The sequence below is a fragment of the Talpa occidentalis genome, unplaced genomic scaffold, assembly GCF_014898055.3.
Source record: "Talpa occidentalis isolate TD23 unplaced genomic scaffold, MPIMG_talOcc4v2.1 talOcc4.9, whole genome shotgun sequence".
Taxonomy (NCBI): Eukaryota; Metazoa; Chordata; class Mammalia; order Eulipotyphla; family Talpidae; genus Talpa; species Talpa occidentalis.
Genome location: NW_023605305.1, coordinates 35,712,853 through 35,729,927, shown reverse-complemented (window position 1 = coordinate 35,729,927; position 17,075 = coordinate 35,712,853). Strand labels below are relative to the sequence as shown.

At 36.7% G+C, this 17,075-nt stretch overlaps 1 protein-coding gene across 6 annotated transcripts in view; it reads left to right on the top strand.

The window, feature by feature from the left end:
- The window catches only part of RANBP17 (RAN binding protein 17), a 333,695-nt gene that overhangs the window by 249,461 nt on the left and 67,159 nt on the right, over nucleotides 1-17,075 (top strand). For all 6 annotated transcript variants that reach the window (XM_054691111.1, XM_054691110.1, XM_054691109.1 and 3 more), the window contains 3 exons: nucleotides 1,414-1,477; nucleotides 1,570-1,678; nucleotides 13,991-14,094. In XM_054691111.1, coding sequence (XP_054547086.1) covers nucleotides 1,414-1,477; nucleotides 1,570-1,678; nucleotides 13,991-14,094 — 277 coding nt within the window. The remainder of the gene's footprint in view (nucleotides 1-1,413; nucleotides 1,478-1,569; nucleotides 1,679-13,990; nucleotides 14,095-17,075) is intronic.

Below are 17,075 nucleotides of genomic sequence, written 5' to 3'. Positions count from 1 at the left end.
GAGACTTCCTATCTCTTGGGATTGTGAGTTTTAGCTTTGCAAGCAGTAAACATTCTGTAGATTCTGTAACTGTTAATTCTTTGCATCTTTATGTCTTCTTCCCTGATTTATAATTGGCAAAGATGTTTTCATCACCCCATCCTCATGACAATCCTGTTAAGATAACTTGGTCATAGGTTTCATCCTGACTTGCTGGAGAGGGAAACTAAGGCTCTGAGTGGCTGAGTGTAGTACTCAGACTCATTGAGCTCATTGAATAGTATGATGAAGCCAAAAGCCACATTTCCCGACTCATGTTGCTGTGTGTTTTTCTTTTCATTGACCCACACCTGAGTGACTAAAATTTAAAATTAGACTTGTCAATGTGAAGGAAAGGAACCAGTGTTTTCATTGGAACATGAATGGAGTCACATACGATTAGTATAGCCTACAAGAAAACCCTGACTAGAAGTATGCAAGCAATTGTCCAGGGATGCCCTCACAGTAGTGGAGAACACCTGAGTAGGGTAAAGTAAGAAAAGAAACGTTTGTGCACTAAATAGATGTTCTTAGAGCTCACAGCAGCCCTTCTCTGATGACAGCATTAACCAGAAATTGTTTAGACCTTGTAATCATTTTATGATTTTTCAACATTATTTTCATTCTATGTTCCAGGTGATAATGCAGTAGAACAGTAGAAAGACCATGGTCTTTGGAGTCCAAACTCAGTTCAAATCTCAGCAGTATCAATTCATAGCTGTGTAATCTTAGACAGGTTAACTTAATTTCTCTGAGCTCTGCTTTCTAATCTAAGGGTCAGAAATAATAAATAATGTTTAATAGTGTAATTGTGAAGTTTAGGTAAGTTAACAAATACAGGTACTCAAGGAAGACTAGGTCCTTTAAGCCTGTCCTTCAATACTTGATGACATGTGGTCTGCTACATCCTCATAATGGTAATCTGAGTTTCTTCATCTAAAGCAGAATTTCCTTAGATTTCTACTTCTGAGCTCATTGTTTCTTAGAATTGAATAATTTTCTCTTTCTCAATAGCCTATTATGGGTCTTTATAATTATTTTATTATGAAATAATATTAAGTGAAAAGAAGTTCTTAAGTTACACCCCAAATGTAAAAAGGGTCAGTTTTAATTTTCCACTATTAAGGCTTTAATAGTAAAGAACTTTTTGTCTTAATTATAAAATTCATTCTTTCCATAACTAGAATATGTATAAGACAGGAAAAGTAATTGCACTGGTTAATAATGGATTATCATTCCTAACAGAATGAAAGACTGCTGTATAGGAATACTCTTTAGAAATGATATTTATTCCTCACAAATAGAAAAGATATATTATAGATTAGAGTTATTTTTGCAACTTCTTATATATTGATAAGACAGTTATATTTCCACAGATACCTTAACTTCTTTTACCTATATCCTTTTAAAAAAACTTGTGAAGATAGATGCTGTAAAATTCATGCTAAAAAATCACACGGTAAGTCTTACTTCCTTTTATTAATGACTAAAATTTTCTGGGTGGCTAAGGTAAAGTGTTAGTAATTTTGGATGCTGTTTTACTTTCATTAGAGTGAACACTTCCCCTTTCTTGGCATCAGTGACAGTTACAGTCTCAGTGACTTCAGGTGCCGAACGACCTTCTATACAGCCCTCACTCGCCTTCTGATGGTAGATCTCGGTAAGGTTAAGAATTTAAGCTTAATTAATATGGTATCAATAGTGTATATATTTGTGTGAATAAAGAAGTGAAATGACTGCTAGTGAGCACCACATTTAACTTGTTAGAATTTTCCATCTTCGTGGTTTTCTTCCACTTTCCAATTTGAGCATTCACTTAGTATTGGAGCCAAAAGCAAATCTTTGCACGTAAGGTGTTATTTTTCACTTCAGATAGTGCTTGTGTTAATTCTTCACCTCAAAATTTATTTTCTGTGTATCCATTGATCCATAATTCTGCTACTATGAATATAGGAATAATCTTAGATACAGAAAGCTTTACACACAAAGATTTTCTTTGTCATGACATTTAATCTAGGAAAAAATGGAAATAACAGGGAATGCAGTAGTCTTATTACATATCACCGTCCTAATCACTAAAAGTATGATATGAAGACAATGAAATAAATTGAAATTTTATGTTATTAAGAGAAAAGACATGGTGTTAAACTTTGCAAATTGCATGATCATGCCTATTGGAAGAAAAAAGCAATGCCTCAAAATAAATGGACATGAAATTCTTCAAAATGCTGAAAGTCTTTGGGTAGTAGACAGTAGGTAACTTTTCCTCATTTCTTATTATTTGAAATTTTCCTAAATATATTACTTCTGTAGTGGGAGAAATTAACTTTTTTAAAAATTTCATCAAAAAGCTAAATTTAGCCAAAGTACCTGTAGGTAGACAGTATCTCAGGATGGGCGCTTAAGCCTCCCTGTAGTGTCCATGTTAGCCTGGATTCCTTGTCTCACCACCCCCACCAAGTTTGAATACTGCAGGTTAAATTAATCAGTTTGTAGACACATGAGAGGTTTCAATCAATGATGATTATCATCCTTAGAGAATATAATACTGATGGTACTTTTTTTCCTTCCTTTCTCCTACAATGTATTGACTGATCCATCAACTTAAATATGAATTTTTAAAAACATGATCATACAAAAGGAAATATTTGTTTTGTACCTAAAAGGCATTGAACCTTATAATGGAAAGGCGACCAAATCCCTCTCTGCTCCACCCCTGTATTATATTTATGTATTTCAACAGAATAAATTAGCAGAAAGACAAATAGCCAAAAGTTGAGAGAAATGCAAGTAGAATGATTAAGGAGCTGAGCAGGATTGATTTCTAAGGAAAGATTAAAAGAACCATGTATGTATAACTTGGCTAAGTGACAACTAGAGCTGGAGGCAAAGAGAACTGTCTATAAATATTTGAAGAGTGTAAACCAGGCAAGCAAAACCCAGTCATCTGCTACCTTAGGCAAGTGGGAGATCTGAGTGACAGCTCCACATACTACACACTGGCCTGTGTTACCTCTTGGCTGCCTCCTTGGAGAGAGGAGGAGCAGTCCAGAGTCTTTGTCATTGTCTTAGATAATCATTTAGAGAGCACGGTGTGTTGAGCTCTGAAAGCGGAAACCAGTCGGACTCACTGGTCCTTGCCCTCAAGGAGCTTGCCCTCTTGCTTCCCCCGTCATCCAAGCTTAAAGACCAGAAAACCCTTGCCTGGAAGTAATTTATTTCCCAAAACCATAACAATCCTCTTTTAATGACCTGGTTAAACAAAGAGAAAAAAGTAGAAAGACCCAAGTTAAAGAGAATAAGTTAGAGAAGAGTTCCTAGAAATAGGCCCATGCCATGTACATCTGCAGGATCTTGACATCTGAAATGGAGCAAGATCCCTTTTACATATGGTCATCAGAGGTAAAAGAACCCCATATATATATCTATGGCAGCTTTCATGCATATGTGGGATCTAAAGAAACCAAGGATTTGTGTCTAAAGGATTAGACAAAGACAAACTGTAAGACTGATGCTTGAAAGCAGACCATAGATCTGAGACGCTCAAGAAGGGAGCGGGGAAGGAGGGTAGGGAAGAGAGCACGGTGGACTGCAGTGGAGGGCTGTGGGCGCTTTGGTAATGGAAAAACTATGTTGACCTGGGAGAAATCCTGTATTTCAAAAAAATAAACAAGGAGGTTTAAAAATTAAATTACAACAAAAAGGAAAGCACTATCAGTATTTGCAGCACTACTGCACTTATTTCATTAATAACTGATAGTAATGATGAAGCTCAGAAAGACCTTCATTGCATGCTACCTTGTTGAAGGCTTCTTGTATTTAGTTTTGCTTCACGTAAACTCTGAAGTAAGAAAACTGAAGTGAAAATATACAAATTTGAATAACTAATATGACTATACTTGATTTCCCAGGATTAGATTACTCAGAAATATTTAACCCATAACAATATAAAATGTAAATTGATACTTGTTAAGCTCAAAGTTTTTTTGTAAAGATTACATTTGCAAGTTTTGTTTACATTATAGTTTTTAGATACCTTGGGAGAAACAGACAGGATATGTGGAAATGCCTGGTGTATGATAGGTGCTCAGTATAAGTAAATTGAATCTGGATTAGTGTTTTTCACTTTTTTTAATAGTCAAGTGTATATTATAGGCATAAAGTGATGATTTGTTCCATATGTAAGAACCAGAGTCGTTCTACTCCTCAACACACATGCTTCTATGGCTATGGATGCTGCCTTTTTCATGATTTCTAGCACCAATCTCTACAGTGTAGTTCTATATTATAAGTGCTCAATAAATATTTGGGGAATGAATGACAAATGAATATACTGTAATCAGGATGCCATCATCATGACTCCTGGAATCAGCTCAGACTCTGTCATTGTCCTGGGTAACCATTTGGAGAGCACACTGGTCATCTCTAACAGTATCTCTGAGCACTGGCCTCACGGAGATTGCTTTCACAAGTGATTAGCTACACGTGGCCACTCATGTCCTCTAGTAGCTTGTTGGTTTCTGTTCAAAGTGTTATTACTTTATAGATGCCCATTTGTTGGTTGTTGTTGAACATAGTTTTAATTGAAGACTTGCCTCACAAAGTAGGTTGACTGAAATGTTACTGTCAGAATTCCTGTATATTTGGCCTTAATAAAGTTTTCTGTTATGTGTTCACTGTCATGGAAGCAAGGAAAAAAATAGGTGGTGCAGTTGTTCAAAAGAAGTGCAGACCCATGTATTAAGTGAAAGAAATAAAAATATTAAGTAAATAGAATCCTTCTCAAATGAAAGAAGAATTCGAGGAGGAACTTTTTATTTCACTGATTTTTTTTTTTAAAGAATCAAAGAGAGAAAAATACCTAACCAACCTGCTTGCAAAGCATTGGATATGATTCTTGGATTGAAATGTAAAGCATATTCTAATTGAATAACACAAAATAAATTGAATATGTTTTGTGTATAAGCCATGCACATTGCAGTGATTAGAAAAGGGGAAAGAAATTGGGTGTCACATTAATTGGTATTTACTTTGAAATGCATTTTGGTTTCTATTCAATAATTTGTACTTTGTGTAAATTTAATTAGATGCTATGTGCCCCAGGTTGTATTTCACATGAAAATGGGGGTTTTTTTGGCAATAAGCAGCTGTACCATTTTATCAGATTGCTCCTTGGCTAAACTAGACAAAATGTTCACTTATATAAAGAACAGAATTGAAAGCATTTCATCATAAGAAGGATGATGTTTCCTGTTGACAAGGTTTATTTTGTATTCTAAGAATTTATAAAAATGAATGCAGGCTCGCTGCATGAGATAGCACACATTCAGAAGAAAATAAGTGACCAACCATAGCTGCATACATGTTAGCACTTCCGAAATCACTAAAAATTCCTGGTTTTCTTAAATCAGCATTGTCAATCTAATGAACTAAAGGGAAGATAATATTACCAAAGCCAGCAAGTGGAGAATCTCCAGGGAGCTGTTCAGGGTAAAATAGTTGAATAAATAAAAACCTACTGTTTAATTTGAATGGAGGTGAATTTGTTGACAAATATTGGAGAGGGGAAGTGTGGAAAAGAACTATAATAAAGCTTTTTGTTTTATAGAGAACTAAGTATTATTAGTTGCAAATTAGGTTTTTACCAACCACAGATTTAGAATTGTTCAGTGTCACTAACAATTGCATTTTATGACTGCAACTAATACTGAACTATTGAGAAGTATGTTTATAGGATTTGAGTGAACATTGCTCTCCCCAAATAGTCAAACTCTAAGGTGCAGTCGTTTTTTCTTAATGATCAACAGAGTTACTAATATTAAAATGGCATTTTTAAATATTAAGAGTTGGCTCTTTAGTATCCATCTACCTTTGTAATTTATAGCAGGTAATGGCACTTAAAGATATCTTTAGCTCAAATATGAGAAATTTTAAGTAGCAAATAAATGACTTGACCAAAAGGGGACACAGTCATCTAGAAATAACTACTAAAGACTTCAGTAAAAATAGAGGAAGGAAACTTTCCCTTATTAGTAATAATATTTGTTTGCAAATAAACCACTTTCACATTCATTAAACTCCTAGACCCTCACAATAGCCCACCCCACATGAAGTAACTATTGTTGTATTGCTTATCTACTAGAAGGCTGAGGTATAGAGAGATTAAATGACTTGCCCAAGGTAAGTCATATAACTTGCAGTTCTCTCACCACACATTCTCATTCACTTTTGAGCTGTTATTTCACTTTTCACTTTCTCAATCAATTAGGATATGTAACTTTTTCTTTATTCTTACTTGGACCAAATGATTGATTTGAAGCTTGGGGGCAGTGAGAAGAAATGAAAGAGGATCCTTTCCAAGTTTCTATCAATTAAACAGATTCGTGTTTATTATTTGCTCTATAGGTATATTTCAATCCTGTGGTCAATAAGGGTGAAATGTAGTTTGTAAGATCTGTCCTTATGTCTAATAAATGGCCAAAACATAGTTCTTCTCCTGGATAAAGGAACATAGAAGTAGATATCCCAGGAGTATTTAGTAAGTGAGAAGCTTGATCAGAAATAGCTAATGTTATGATAGGAAGAATACATCAATATATCACCTGTGTCCATGACTTGGCAGAGATTATCTGGAAAATAGACATTTGGGGTTGGGGGGGGTGGGGTAGGAGTGGGCAATAAGGGGTAAAGAAGCAGCTGGAAATACTTAGAATCTATAATGAGATAATTAAGACTAATTAGCTGGCCCTGTAGGCAGAAAGCAGCCCATTAAGTCCAGATCCAGTTTTAATAACTTACCTGGTTTTCAGGGTAGAGAGTCCAGAGCACCCCAGGGAATGAGATGCTTCAGGGATGAAAGTTTTAGGATAGGTTCCTTAGAAAAGGAGTAAATAGTTTGCAGTGGGCAGTGTATCTTTCTTCTGGGAACTAAAATATTCTAGATCTCTGGAGAGAGGAATTAAAAGGTGCCTCAATGTTCTCATCTACTAAATGGAGATATCTACCTTGGAAGAGTCATCATGTGACTTAAAAAAATCAAAAGATGTGTGTGAAAGGACATGGAACAATTCTTATCACAACACAAGTGCTCAGTATATATTCATAAGAAGCAAATATTTATTGAACATACCATTAGGGGCACTGGTTGCTACTGAGACCTCAAAACAACACAATTTCCATACCCATAATGCAGCCTATTCTACCTTCAGTACTTGGGCTATTATCTTCCAATAGAAGCTAGAACTGATGACTTCCCGACAAATGCTAAAATTTCTTGCCCCAACTGGGCTATAAATCATTTTTTTAAGATTTATTTATTTATGCATACAAGAACTGGGGTACAGAACAGAGGTATGAGAGGTGAGAGGATTCACCAGTGACGGAGTGGGGAACAGGACAGGTAGATTGACTGAAATACACTGCTGAGGGGAGCAGCGGGCAAGTCAGGAGAGGTCTGCTGCACCCTGTGGGTAGCTCCCTGGCCTGGAATCAAACTCATGCTGCAGTGGCTCATGCGAATAGCTTCATAGGTTGCGTCTTAACCCCTTGTACCACCAGGGAGGCCCTATAAATCATTTTAAACCCAGCTAGAATTCCTAGGTAGTTCAGAATGTGTAAGGGCAGGAAGGGACACAGAGCAGGTTTTCTATGATCCAGCAGACCGGGTAAAGGAGGAGTCAGAGTCCTCAGTGGTTTTGCAGGGTTTTATTGGGATTGCCAGATACACAGCAGGCAGGTGTACTGGGGGGCCGGGAGGCTGGTAGGCCTCCCAGCCCCCAGCAAGTCTTCACTCTATCTGGGTTCTCCGGCTCTCTCCTTACCCTTCCCCCTCCCTCTCCCCTCCCCCTCCCTCTCCCCTTTCTGGGCTTCTCTTTCGGCTTCTGCTGGCATCCCCTGACACCGCCCTTAAAAAAAAAAAGCACAGTCTTAGCCCAGGTGAATCCCATCTACCTATGCCCACACCCTACTCCAGGTGCCCGCCATCAGGCATGCATTCAGGACCCAAGGATCGTCATCTATCCTGATGGCAGGAGGGCAGAAAAGCCTGACATTTTTCCTTACCCTACAGAAGGAAACAAAATTGAAAATCAATTCAGTGGTATTTAGTAAATACAGACTATTTACAAGGTTTATCACTAATTCTAGAATATTTTCATTACCCCTGAAAGAAACCCTGTACCTTCAAGTAGTCACTCCTTACTAAGTCTATCCCCAGCCCCTGACAGCCATTAATCTACTTTCTGTCTCTATGAATTTGCTGTTCTAGATATTTAATGTAAATGTAATTATATAATTTGTCACCTTTGTGTCTGGCTCCTTTCACTTAGCATAATGTTTTAAAGGTACATCCATATTTTAGCATGTATCAGTACTTCATTTTTATGGTTAAATAATATTCCGTTTTAATGACTATTCCACATTTTACCCTTCTATCAATTGATGAATAATTGTTCATAATCTTTTGGCTATTGTGAAATACTGCTGCCAGTGAACATTCATCTATATGTTTATGCATAGACATTACTTTCAGCTCTCTTGGGTTTATACCTAGGGTAAAATTCCTGGGTCAGATGGCAATATTGTTTGACCTTTTGAGTAACTGCCTAACTGTTGTCTTCTGTAGCTACTTATTATATTGGCTGGGCCATTTCATATTCTCCTCACTGGAGGTTTTAAAATGTACAAAATAACAAAAAAGAGTATCCTACAAGTAAAATATATGAAGGTCAACTTACTGAAAGAGTTCCTGTTTGTATTAATGTGACTTCTCTGAAGAAAAAAATTGAAACTGATAAATCACTTTTTTTTAATCAAATCTTCAGAAATCCAGTAGAGAGAAGTGACTTTGGGCTTTATCAAAAAACTGAAGAATTTTATCATTTTTATCTACATGACTGAGAACTTGTCATGAAAAAGTAACATTTACTTTTTCTGATGTCAGTGAAAATATTAGTCTATAAATTGGTACTTCATTTTGTTTTGAATAATAAGCACCCCTTTATTTGCTGATGCCATTTAAAACTCTGATTATGGGCCTCCCTGGTGGCGAAAGAGGTTAAGTACCACACTATGAAGCAATTCGCAGCCTCTGCAGCACATGTTCGATCCCAGGCTGGCCAGGGAGCAGCCCACATGGCACCACAGATCTCTCCTGACTTGCCCGCTGCTCCCCTTTGCAGTGTATTCAGTCAGTCTGCCTGTTCTGTTCCCCACTCTGTCTCTGGTGAGACAGAGTATCTGGCCTATACCCCTGCTCTCGCATGCATAAATAAATAAATCTTGAAAAAAATAAGTAAAACTCTGATTACAGTAGCAACAAAATAGTGTTTTCTTGAATTGAAGTCAGGCAGTTACTCCTCAAAATGTTATATAAAATAGTGTATAACATCAGTAATAAAATGTTAAATTTTACATTGTCTTTACCACTTTTGCTCTTCTGAACACTTTTGTTGAGCAAAATAAAAGGTTACGCATTTATCTTTACCTTCAAGTGCACTGGTGCCTGAGTCCTTGTTAAGGAAAAGAAAAGTTTGCAACTTTAATTATTATTCATAAAGTGATCACATATATATTTGGCATATTAGATGTATGACTGCATGTTTGAATATGAAGTAAGAAAATGAGCTTGTATTTTTCTCTTTTCCTATCAGAAATAGTAAATGATACTTCTATAGGTAATACAAAAGAGAAAAAATTCTTTAACAGACTTTGTATAAAATTGTTTGCATAATGTAAACAAATATGACCAGTTCTCAAGCTTAGATGCCACAACATAATTCCATTGCAATGGCAGAGAAATATTAGTAACTGAAACATAAACATTTCTATAGGAATATGCACTAGTGCCTCACATCTATCTAACTTAAACTCAAGTAGTTGGTGAGGAATTCCTTTCTCTTTACCAGAACCAAGCTGATTGTTCTGTTTGCATTCCAAATTCAAGATTCTGTGACCCCAACTTCCCCATTTCTGATGCACCCACCCCCGCCCTTAGAGATAGATATAGCAGGAAGAGCATGCACTTGGAAGTGAAGCAGACCTAACTGGGGATGTGGCTCACTGGCATTCATCAGCTGGAGGATGATGGGGGAACTACTTCGTTCCTTTGAGTCTCTCTGTTCACTTGTAAAGGAAAGGAAATCACCATACAACTTCATAGGATGGTTGTGACAACTAATGTCTTTGACACAGTAGGAGCTAGGTAGGGTTTGTTAAGTAAATTAAGTGCATTGCCCACATGTAATAAGCACCCAGGAAATAATGTTATTGTTGTTCAGTCACTACATGAATATTTCTTAAGTATTTCTTGAGTGCTAGGCACTAGGTATATACTACCATGATGGAAACAGACCATGTTCCTTTCCCAAGGAGCTTACATTCTAGTAGGAAAGACAAGTGATAAATAAATATGAAATTAAGAGTGAGTGGCAGTAAGTGCTAAAAGTAAAATAGAGTAGGTTATAGAGCTGGGAAGGGGTGCAGCTAGGGTTCGCACTGTGGTTGTGTTTTGGTAGATGGTCAGAGATAGTCAGAGGAAGTGACTTTTAAGTAGAATTGCTGCTCTCATTGCTGTCTTTAATAGTTGCTCCTGGGAGTCTTAGACATATTGGTGACTTGTCTTTCGTGCTCCTGATGTTCCTATTTGCCTTAAAAATTGATTGAGGCGAAAGGTGGCATCAAAGTTTTTTGATCTGTAGCTCAGTATGTTAAATGAAGGGCTGAAATGTTCAAGTCCTTAGTTTGCCTTTGTTCTGAGTAAACATCCTTACCTTGGAAAAGCTTTGCTCCCAAAGGAAGGGTATTAGGCTGGCAAGCTCATGGTCACAATTTATTTGATCACCATAATCAACTCTCTAAGTTCATGTTAAACTCAAAACAACAGAAATGCTAATGACTGTCATTTATTAAATGCCAGACACTGAGCAAGGGGGTTTGTAGATATTTAGTCATTTAATCCTCACAGCTAACGTCATGAAGTAAATATTATTTGTCTCTTAATTACAGGTGAAGACACTAAGACTTAGATAAGTGAAGTGACTTTAATTCAAAAACAGACATCAAACAGTAGCAGAGCCAGGAATCAAGCTTAGAACTTTGAAAGTATCCACTCTTTCCAGCTCCCTTATCTGCCTGCAGTGATTGTTATCACTTGCCATTAATAATTGCAGATTTTAAAAAGACTTTACAGTATCTTAGAGAAGTAAGATTATGTAATTTAAATATAATGTACATATATTTAAGAAATTTGATCATGTGTATTTCAATTAGCTATTGAATTGTCCTATGTCCTATATCATGTTTAGAAAATCAGAGATTTTTGAAGATTCACTTTATTAAGCAACTGCTTTTCTTTCAAATACAGTATTTGATATATTTGCTAGGCATTAATAAACGCCAAGCATTCTAAGAGCTAGGATTACTATCTATTGAACATCTTGTTTTTCATGTATTTAATGTTCAGTTTCATGCCTTTAATATTTACCATAACCCTAGAAGATAGGTGTTTTCATCCTTATTTTATGGATGAAAAAACTGAGACTTAGAGTAATTAGTAAATACCCAAAGTTTAGCAGTATGTAGTGGAGTCAGACACTGAGTCTGGTCATTGCAAAGCCTTACCTGAGCCATACTTCACTAAAAAGATGCACAGTCTAAGTTCTCTAGAAGTAAAGCCTGCACTATTAGTATAGACTGATAGATCTAATAGTTTGCATACACAAGCTATAAATTTTATGTCATTTAAATCCCAAAGTAATCCTGATCAAATGGTAGTAGTGCTGGAATGATATAGGTGGTATTAGTGTTATTACCACCTCTGTGCCTAAATATCTACAATTCAAGGCAGACTGAGAAATGCAGTGTGTAGTAAATATGTCAGAATTCTGTGGGAATACTAAGGGAGGAAGGGGAAGGCTTGCAATAGGACCTGTAAGAGGAATTGCATGGGAACTTTGCCCAGACACTGGGAAAGCTATCTTTTGGCCTGGACTTTAAAATATATGAATGGCTTCTCTACAAGTCTGTACATTTTACCACCAACTGACAGAGGACTTATGTCAGAGGAATAAGTTGGTCACAGAGCAGGGATTATAATTTGATCCACCTTGCTCTTCACCTAGGTCCCTAAACCCTTACATGTATCTAGAACAGGAAAGACTCACTGGCCATTTGACATCTCTTTGTGAACAAAGCAGACTTCCTGATTCTGTTAGGTTATGGAAACAAAGTATGGAAAGTTAAAGGGAAGAGTGTTACAGGGCCTCTACCCAAATGAGTGGGTCCTTTGCCCTCTAGGGAAAGAATTCATCAGACAGCTCTAGGAGTAGTTGAACCAGGCAAGGCTTTGTTGGAGACATGCATGAGGGAGCCAGTGTGGGGATGGAGAGTATAGCCTAGCTCTCCAAAAAGAGTTAACGGGATAGATAAAGGTGCATGAGGTGGGGAAGAAAGTTGGGCAGGAGAGCAGCATCTTAGCTTGTTCTGGGTTGGGCCACACCCAGTTATGCACAGACGGGTTACACTCCAGCTATACAGGTGGGCTTTCAGCTTTCTCCTCCAAGAAATTGTGAGATAATCATTAGTCAGGATCTAACACTTTTTATCTAGAATGGCACCTCATCAGGATGATGGGCCAAGTTGTTTGAACAGACTAGCCAGTTCATGATTCAGTCCACTTGCTCAAACAGAACTGAGGCAATGCATCCTACTAGCTTGCAATTTCTTTTACCTGGGTTGTCTCCAGAGAAGTCACAAAAGATAGGGGTCAGCCAGCTCAGCTACTCCTAATAGTCAGAAGATCTTGATTTTGCCATTGATCTTTTCTGTATATGCCCTTGGGCCTCCCTTGGACCTGATCTGTAGAATGATGTGTAGGCCAGCATTTCTCAAACATTTGCATGCATCTGAATCACCTGAAAAGCTTCTTAAAACAAAAATTGCTGGACCCCACTTGAGAGTTTCTGATTCAATAGCTCTGGAATGAAACCTGGGATTTGTATCTAACAAATTCCCAAGTGATGCTAATGTTTCTAAATCAAGGATCAAACCTTTGAGAGCAGCTACTGTCTTCTCTGAGATCTCTTTAGTTCCAGCTCTAGCTGAGTATGCAACCTCGAGCGAGTCCCTTAATCTTTCTCTGCCTGTTTCTTAATCAGTAAAGTGGGGTTCATAGCTTTATGAACATCTAAGTGGCATAAGGTAAATGTGAGAACCAAATCTCTCATTTCAAGAAATTCCTTTTGAAAAGGATACTATATAAATTGCCAGTTGTTCATATCCATGTGTGAAGATTTAGCTTTGAGAGAATCATTGAGCAAACTATACGTTTACATTTAAAGTGAAAAAAAAAAAAAAGGCAATGTCTCTTTTCCCTCTTCCCTATAAAGAAAAGAAGCATAGTACAAGAGGAAGTGGACCCATGGAAAATATACTTAAAATCCAAAATACCCATGAGGGACCCCATCCTATTTGGCAAATAAAAGTTTCCCTGCCACGTACTTAACAAATTAATAATAATAATAAAAGAACATAAATAAAAGAGAATAATAATTTAGAGCTATCTGGGCACCTGGGTCTGTGAGCCCTTTAGGGCTTTGGCACCTAAAGAGAAGGGGGAAAAAAAGATCCTTGTTTCTGAGGCTTTGAAAGTGGCTTTCCTTGAGGCATTAGGGAAGCTCTAGGGGCCCTAAGAGCTGAAGGACTGAGATGCCTGGGGCATGAGTCTGTTTGATCCAATAAAGAGCGAGGAAAAAAAAAATGGCTGGTAAGTAATTTTGCTATTTCATTTGGTGCAAAAGGGAAGGGAAAACACCAGAATATTCAATGAGCCAAAACACAAAATGTGGCATGGATATGAATGCAGGCTGACCCCTTCTTGGGAACATTTCTAAGCCTGAATGAAGCACTCACTGCCGAGGCTAATGTATAATAGCATGCATTTTAAACCATGGTGACCCTTTTGTTTTTCTGATAGGCGAAGATGAGGATGAATTTGAGAATTTTATGCTACCTCTTACGGTCTCTTTTGAAACAATATTACAGATATTCAACAACAACTTTAAGCAAGAAGATGTAAAGGTGGGTTTGTTTCCGAACATGAGGAAAAATGATTTTATTCATTCTAGAATATCAAGATCCAGAAAAAGCTCCCGCATAGCTGTGTGAACTCTGTGCCTCATCAGTCTTGCTTTCCCAATTCCATGTGTCTTTGAGTTGTACTTTTTGTGTAAGTGCTTTTCTGGTTTGTCATTCAAATGGACTTTGAGGTCTGCGGATGGTTTGGGACAGTTGGTTTATGATTAGATGGCACAGATTTGTCTCAGTGACAGTATCTTTAAAAGATTTCTCTTGTGCACACCTCTTTAAACATCCCTTTTCCCACATTTACCCTGCACTCTGTGTTTTAACATAGTTATATGGAGGAATGCACAAACATACACATGCTAAAACACTACATCGCTAAATATTTTTTTAAACAAGAATTTATATAAATCAAGACTTTATTAAATGGCTAGGCATATATGTATAAATAGGAGCTGGTCTTGAAGTATTGCATTCTTAAACTGAACAAAGTGATTAGGATAACTGATAGCTAAATAAGGTTTTTATGTGCCTGTGGGAGCCATATTAGGATTGATTTGACAAGTCAGTTCAGCTGTGGCAACAGTCATAATATCTAAGACAACATTATGTTTTATTAGTAAAATCCTTAAGTGTAGCAAGCTGTTTGTGACAAAACAGCCCCATATTTTATTGTGGGGGATGGGAAGCATAAGATGTGCTAAATAGGAATAGCTTCTTCTCAAATTATAATGTATTAGGGCTACATTAAATAGATTGACATGATTATTATTTTTAAAAGACTAATAAATATACTCCAGAGAATTAAGGCACCTTTACTGGTGATGGCTTGAGTCATATTTTATTGTTATTTGAAATATGTTGAAAATATTAGCCATCATTTTGCATGGTTCCTCTTCTCTCTACCAAAAACAGGAAAAAAAAAATCAGAAGAATGATGTCCTTTAATGGTTGTGTTGGTGATATCCTTCTGCCAAAAGAAATAATTGGCCAAATATTATACATTTTGTTTTAAAATGGAGTTCTTGAAATGGATGTTTAGCAATATACAATAGCCATAAAATTTTAAAACAAAAAAAGGAACTTAGAGATTTTCTTTGTGCTTATATTCTTGCTGAAATTCACCAGACCTCCTATTCAGGTTAGCTATACTTTTTAGATATCTGTCTTCCAAATATTTTTAATGACTAAGAAAATCTTTGAAGCTTTAAGGTGGTTACTGCTGCCCTTTATATCGAAAAGAAGCAGGGAGATTGAAAAACACCATCTTTATAAAAATTACATTTATCTCATTTGAAGATTTCATTATACTCCAAGCCCGTTTTGATGTAATCCCATCTACTTTGATAGAAACCATCTTCCTAGAGTCATTTTTAATGGAGTTCCAGTGATATATCCCTAAACCAGCAAGTTCTTAACGACCCTGGAAAGTGACTGCTTGATTACACTTTAACGGTATTTGCAAATAAAATCACAAGTAATTAAGGGAAAATCTCCAGGCTTTTGAGCAAGTTTGATGCATGATAACTGCCTGATTCAGCTTCATCTAGAGTAATGCTGTGTAGGCAACAGCTACTGAGATCAATAGCAACGTAATGATAGTGGCAGAATTAAGTGAGTAACCTGAGAACTGTGCCTCAGAATGCATGCAGCTGCCACGAACCAAGGCCACACAGTGCACTCCGTGCTTCCGTCCTAAATGTTCATCAAAAGACGCCCTGCAGGAAAATGGAGTTAGATGCTCTTTATTGCTGATCGTGTCTCTTGCCACATTTATCAGGGAAATTGGATTAGCAGTTGGCAGCTGCAGGTAGACAAGATTCTGCAGTGATTAAATATGCAGCTTGGCTGCATTTGTTGTGACAGACCTTTAGTAAATTCTACTGTAAGCACCATCTGTCTAATTTGTATAAAGAAAACTTGGTGCTTTAAGCTACCGATAAAGAACTAAATCTGTTGCTTTATCATAAACAAAACTTTTGCACTAAATGCTTTTAAATATAATTTATTAGGTTAAGGCTATTTTTCTATCATGATGAATAAATAATACATGCAAAAGTGCTTTCAGGTACTTCATTTTGCAAGTACTAGAGATAAAAACAGTTCTGTTTTGTTCTTCAATAAAGTATTTAGTATTCCAATCCACAGGAGGTGATGCTGTTAAAATATCTCTATGAAAATGCCGCAGGACTGCCAAATTCATTTAATTTGCAATCCTTACCAGGATTTTCTAACTCCCTATTTATAGATATTTTTCAAATGCAGATTTCAGGATAAACATAAAACATTAAGGACCTATGTTGCCAAATTGAAATATGACTGTGAGGGCAGGAAAGGCTACAAAACTCTTAAATTTATAGCTTTGTTTTCTTACTTAGTCCTAATATAATTGAAGAGAACATTGAATTTTTGTCTTGGGTTTTTCTTTTCAAAGTGAAGGAAAAAAGAAAGGAAATGCTGTGACAAATCCTGACTCTAAAGCATCAGTTCAAAATACGTGTTTTTCCGTTGGTAATTGTATTCATAGTAAAATATGTCCAGTACTCCCCTGACTCATGCATCATTTTTGATTTGGCCATGACGTCATGAGTTTTAAGGAAAATGAATGAAAACTTCTCGGAGGAAGAGGAGCAGTTAAATAGGAACCTGCTATCTTTAGTCCCTTCGTAAAAACTCCACAATGTTAAATTATTTAAAATCCTTGATTTTCAGCATGCGCACATTAAAAGTTTTCGCACTAAGTGCCAAATGTTGCAAACAGCACTTTAACAGAATGATTTTGCTTTGATCCCTGTAGCAGTTCCTGAATAATTTATCACAGGTTATTGCCTTAATTCTGGAGAGGGATAGAGCAATAAAGGCAGATGAAAACACTCCAGTTGAAACACCTTGGGGCCTGCTCATTCCTCTGACACGGCTCTTTTGTTGGAACTATTTAGAGGTTATTAAGATGTGTCTCCAGAATTAAGAGTATGCTG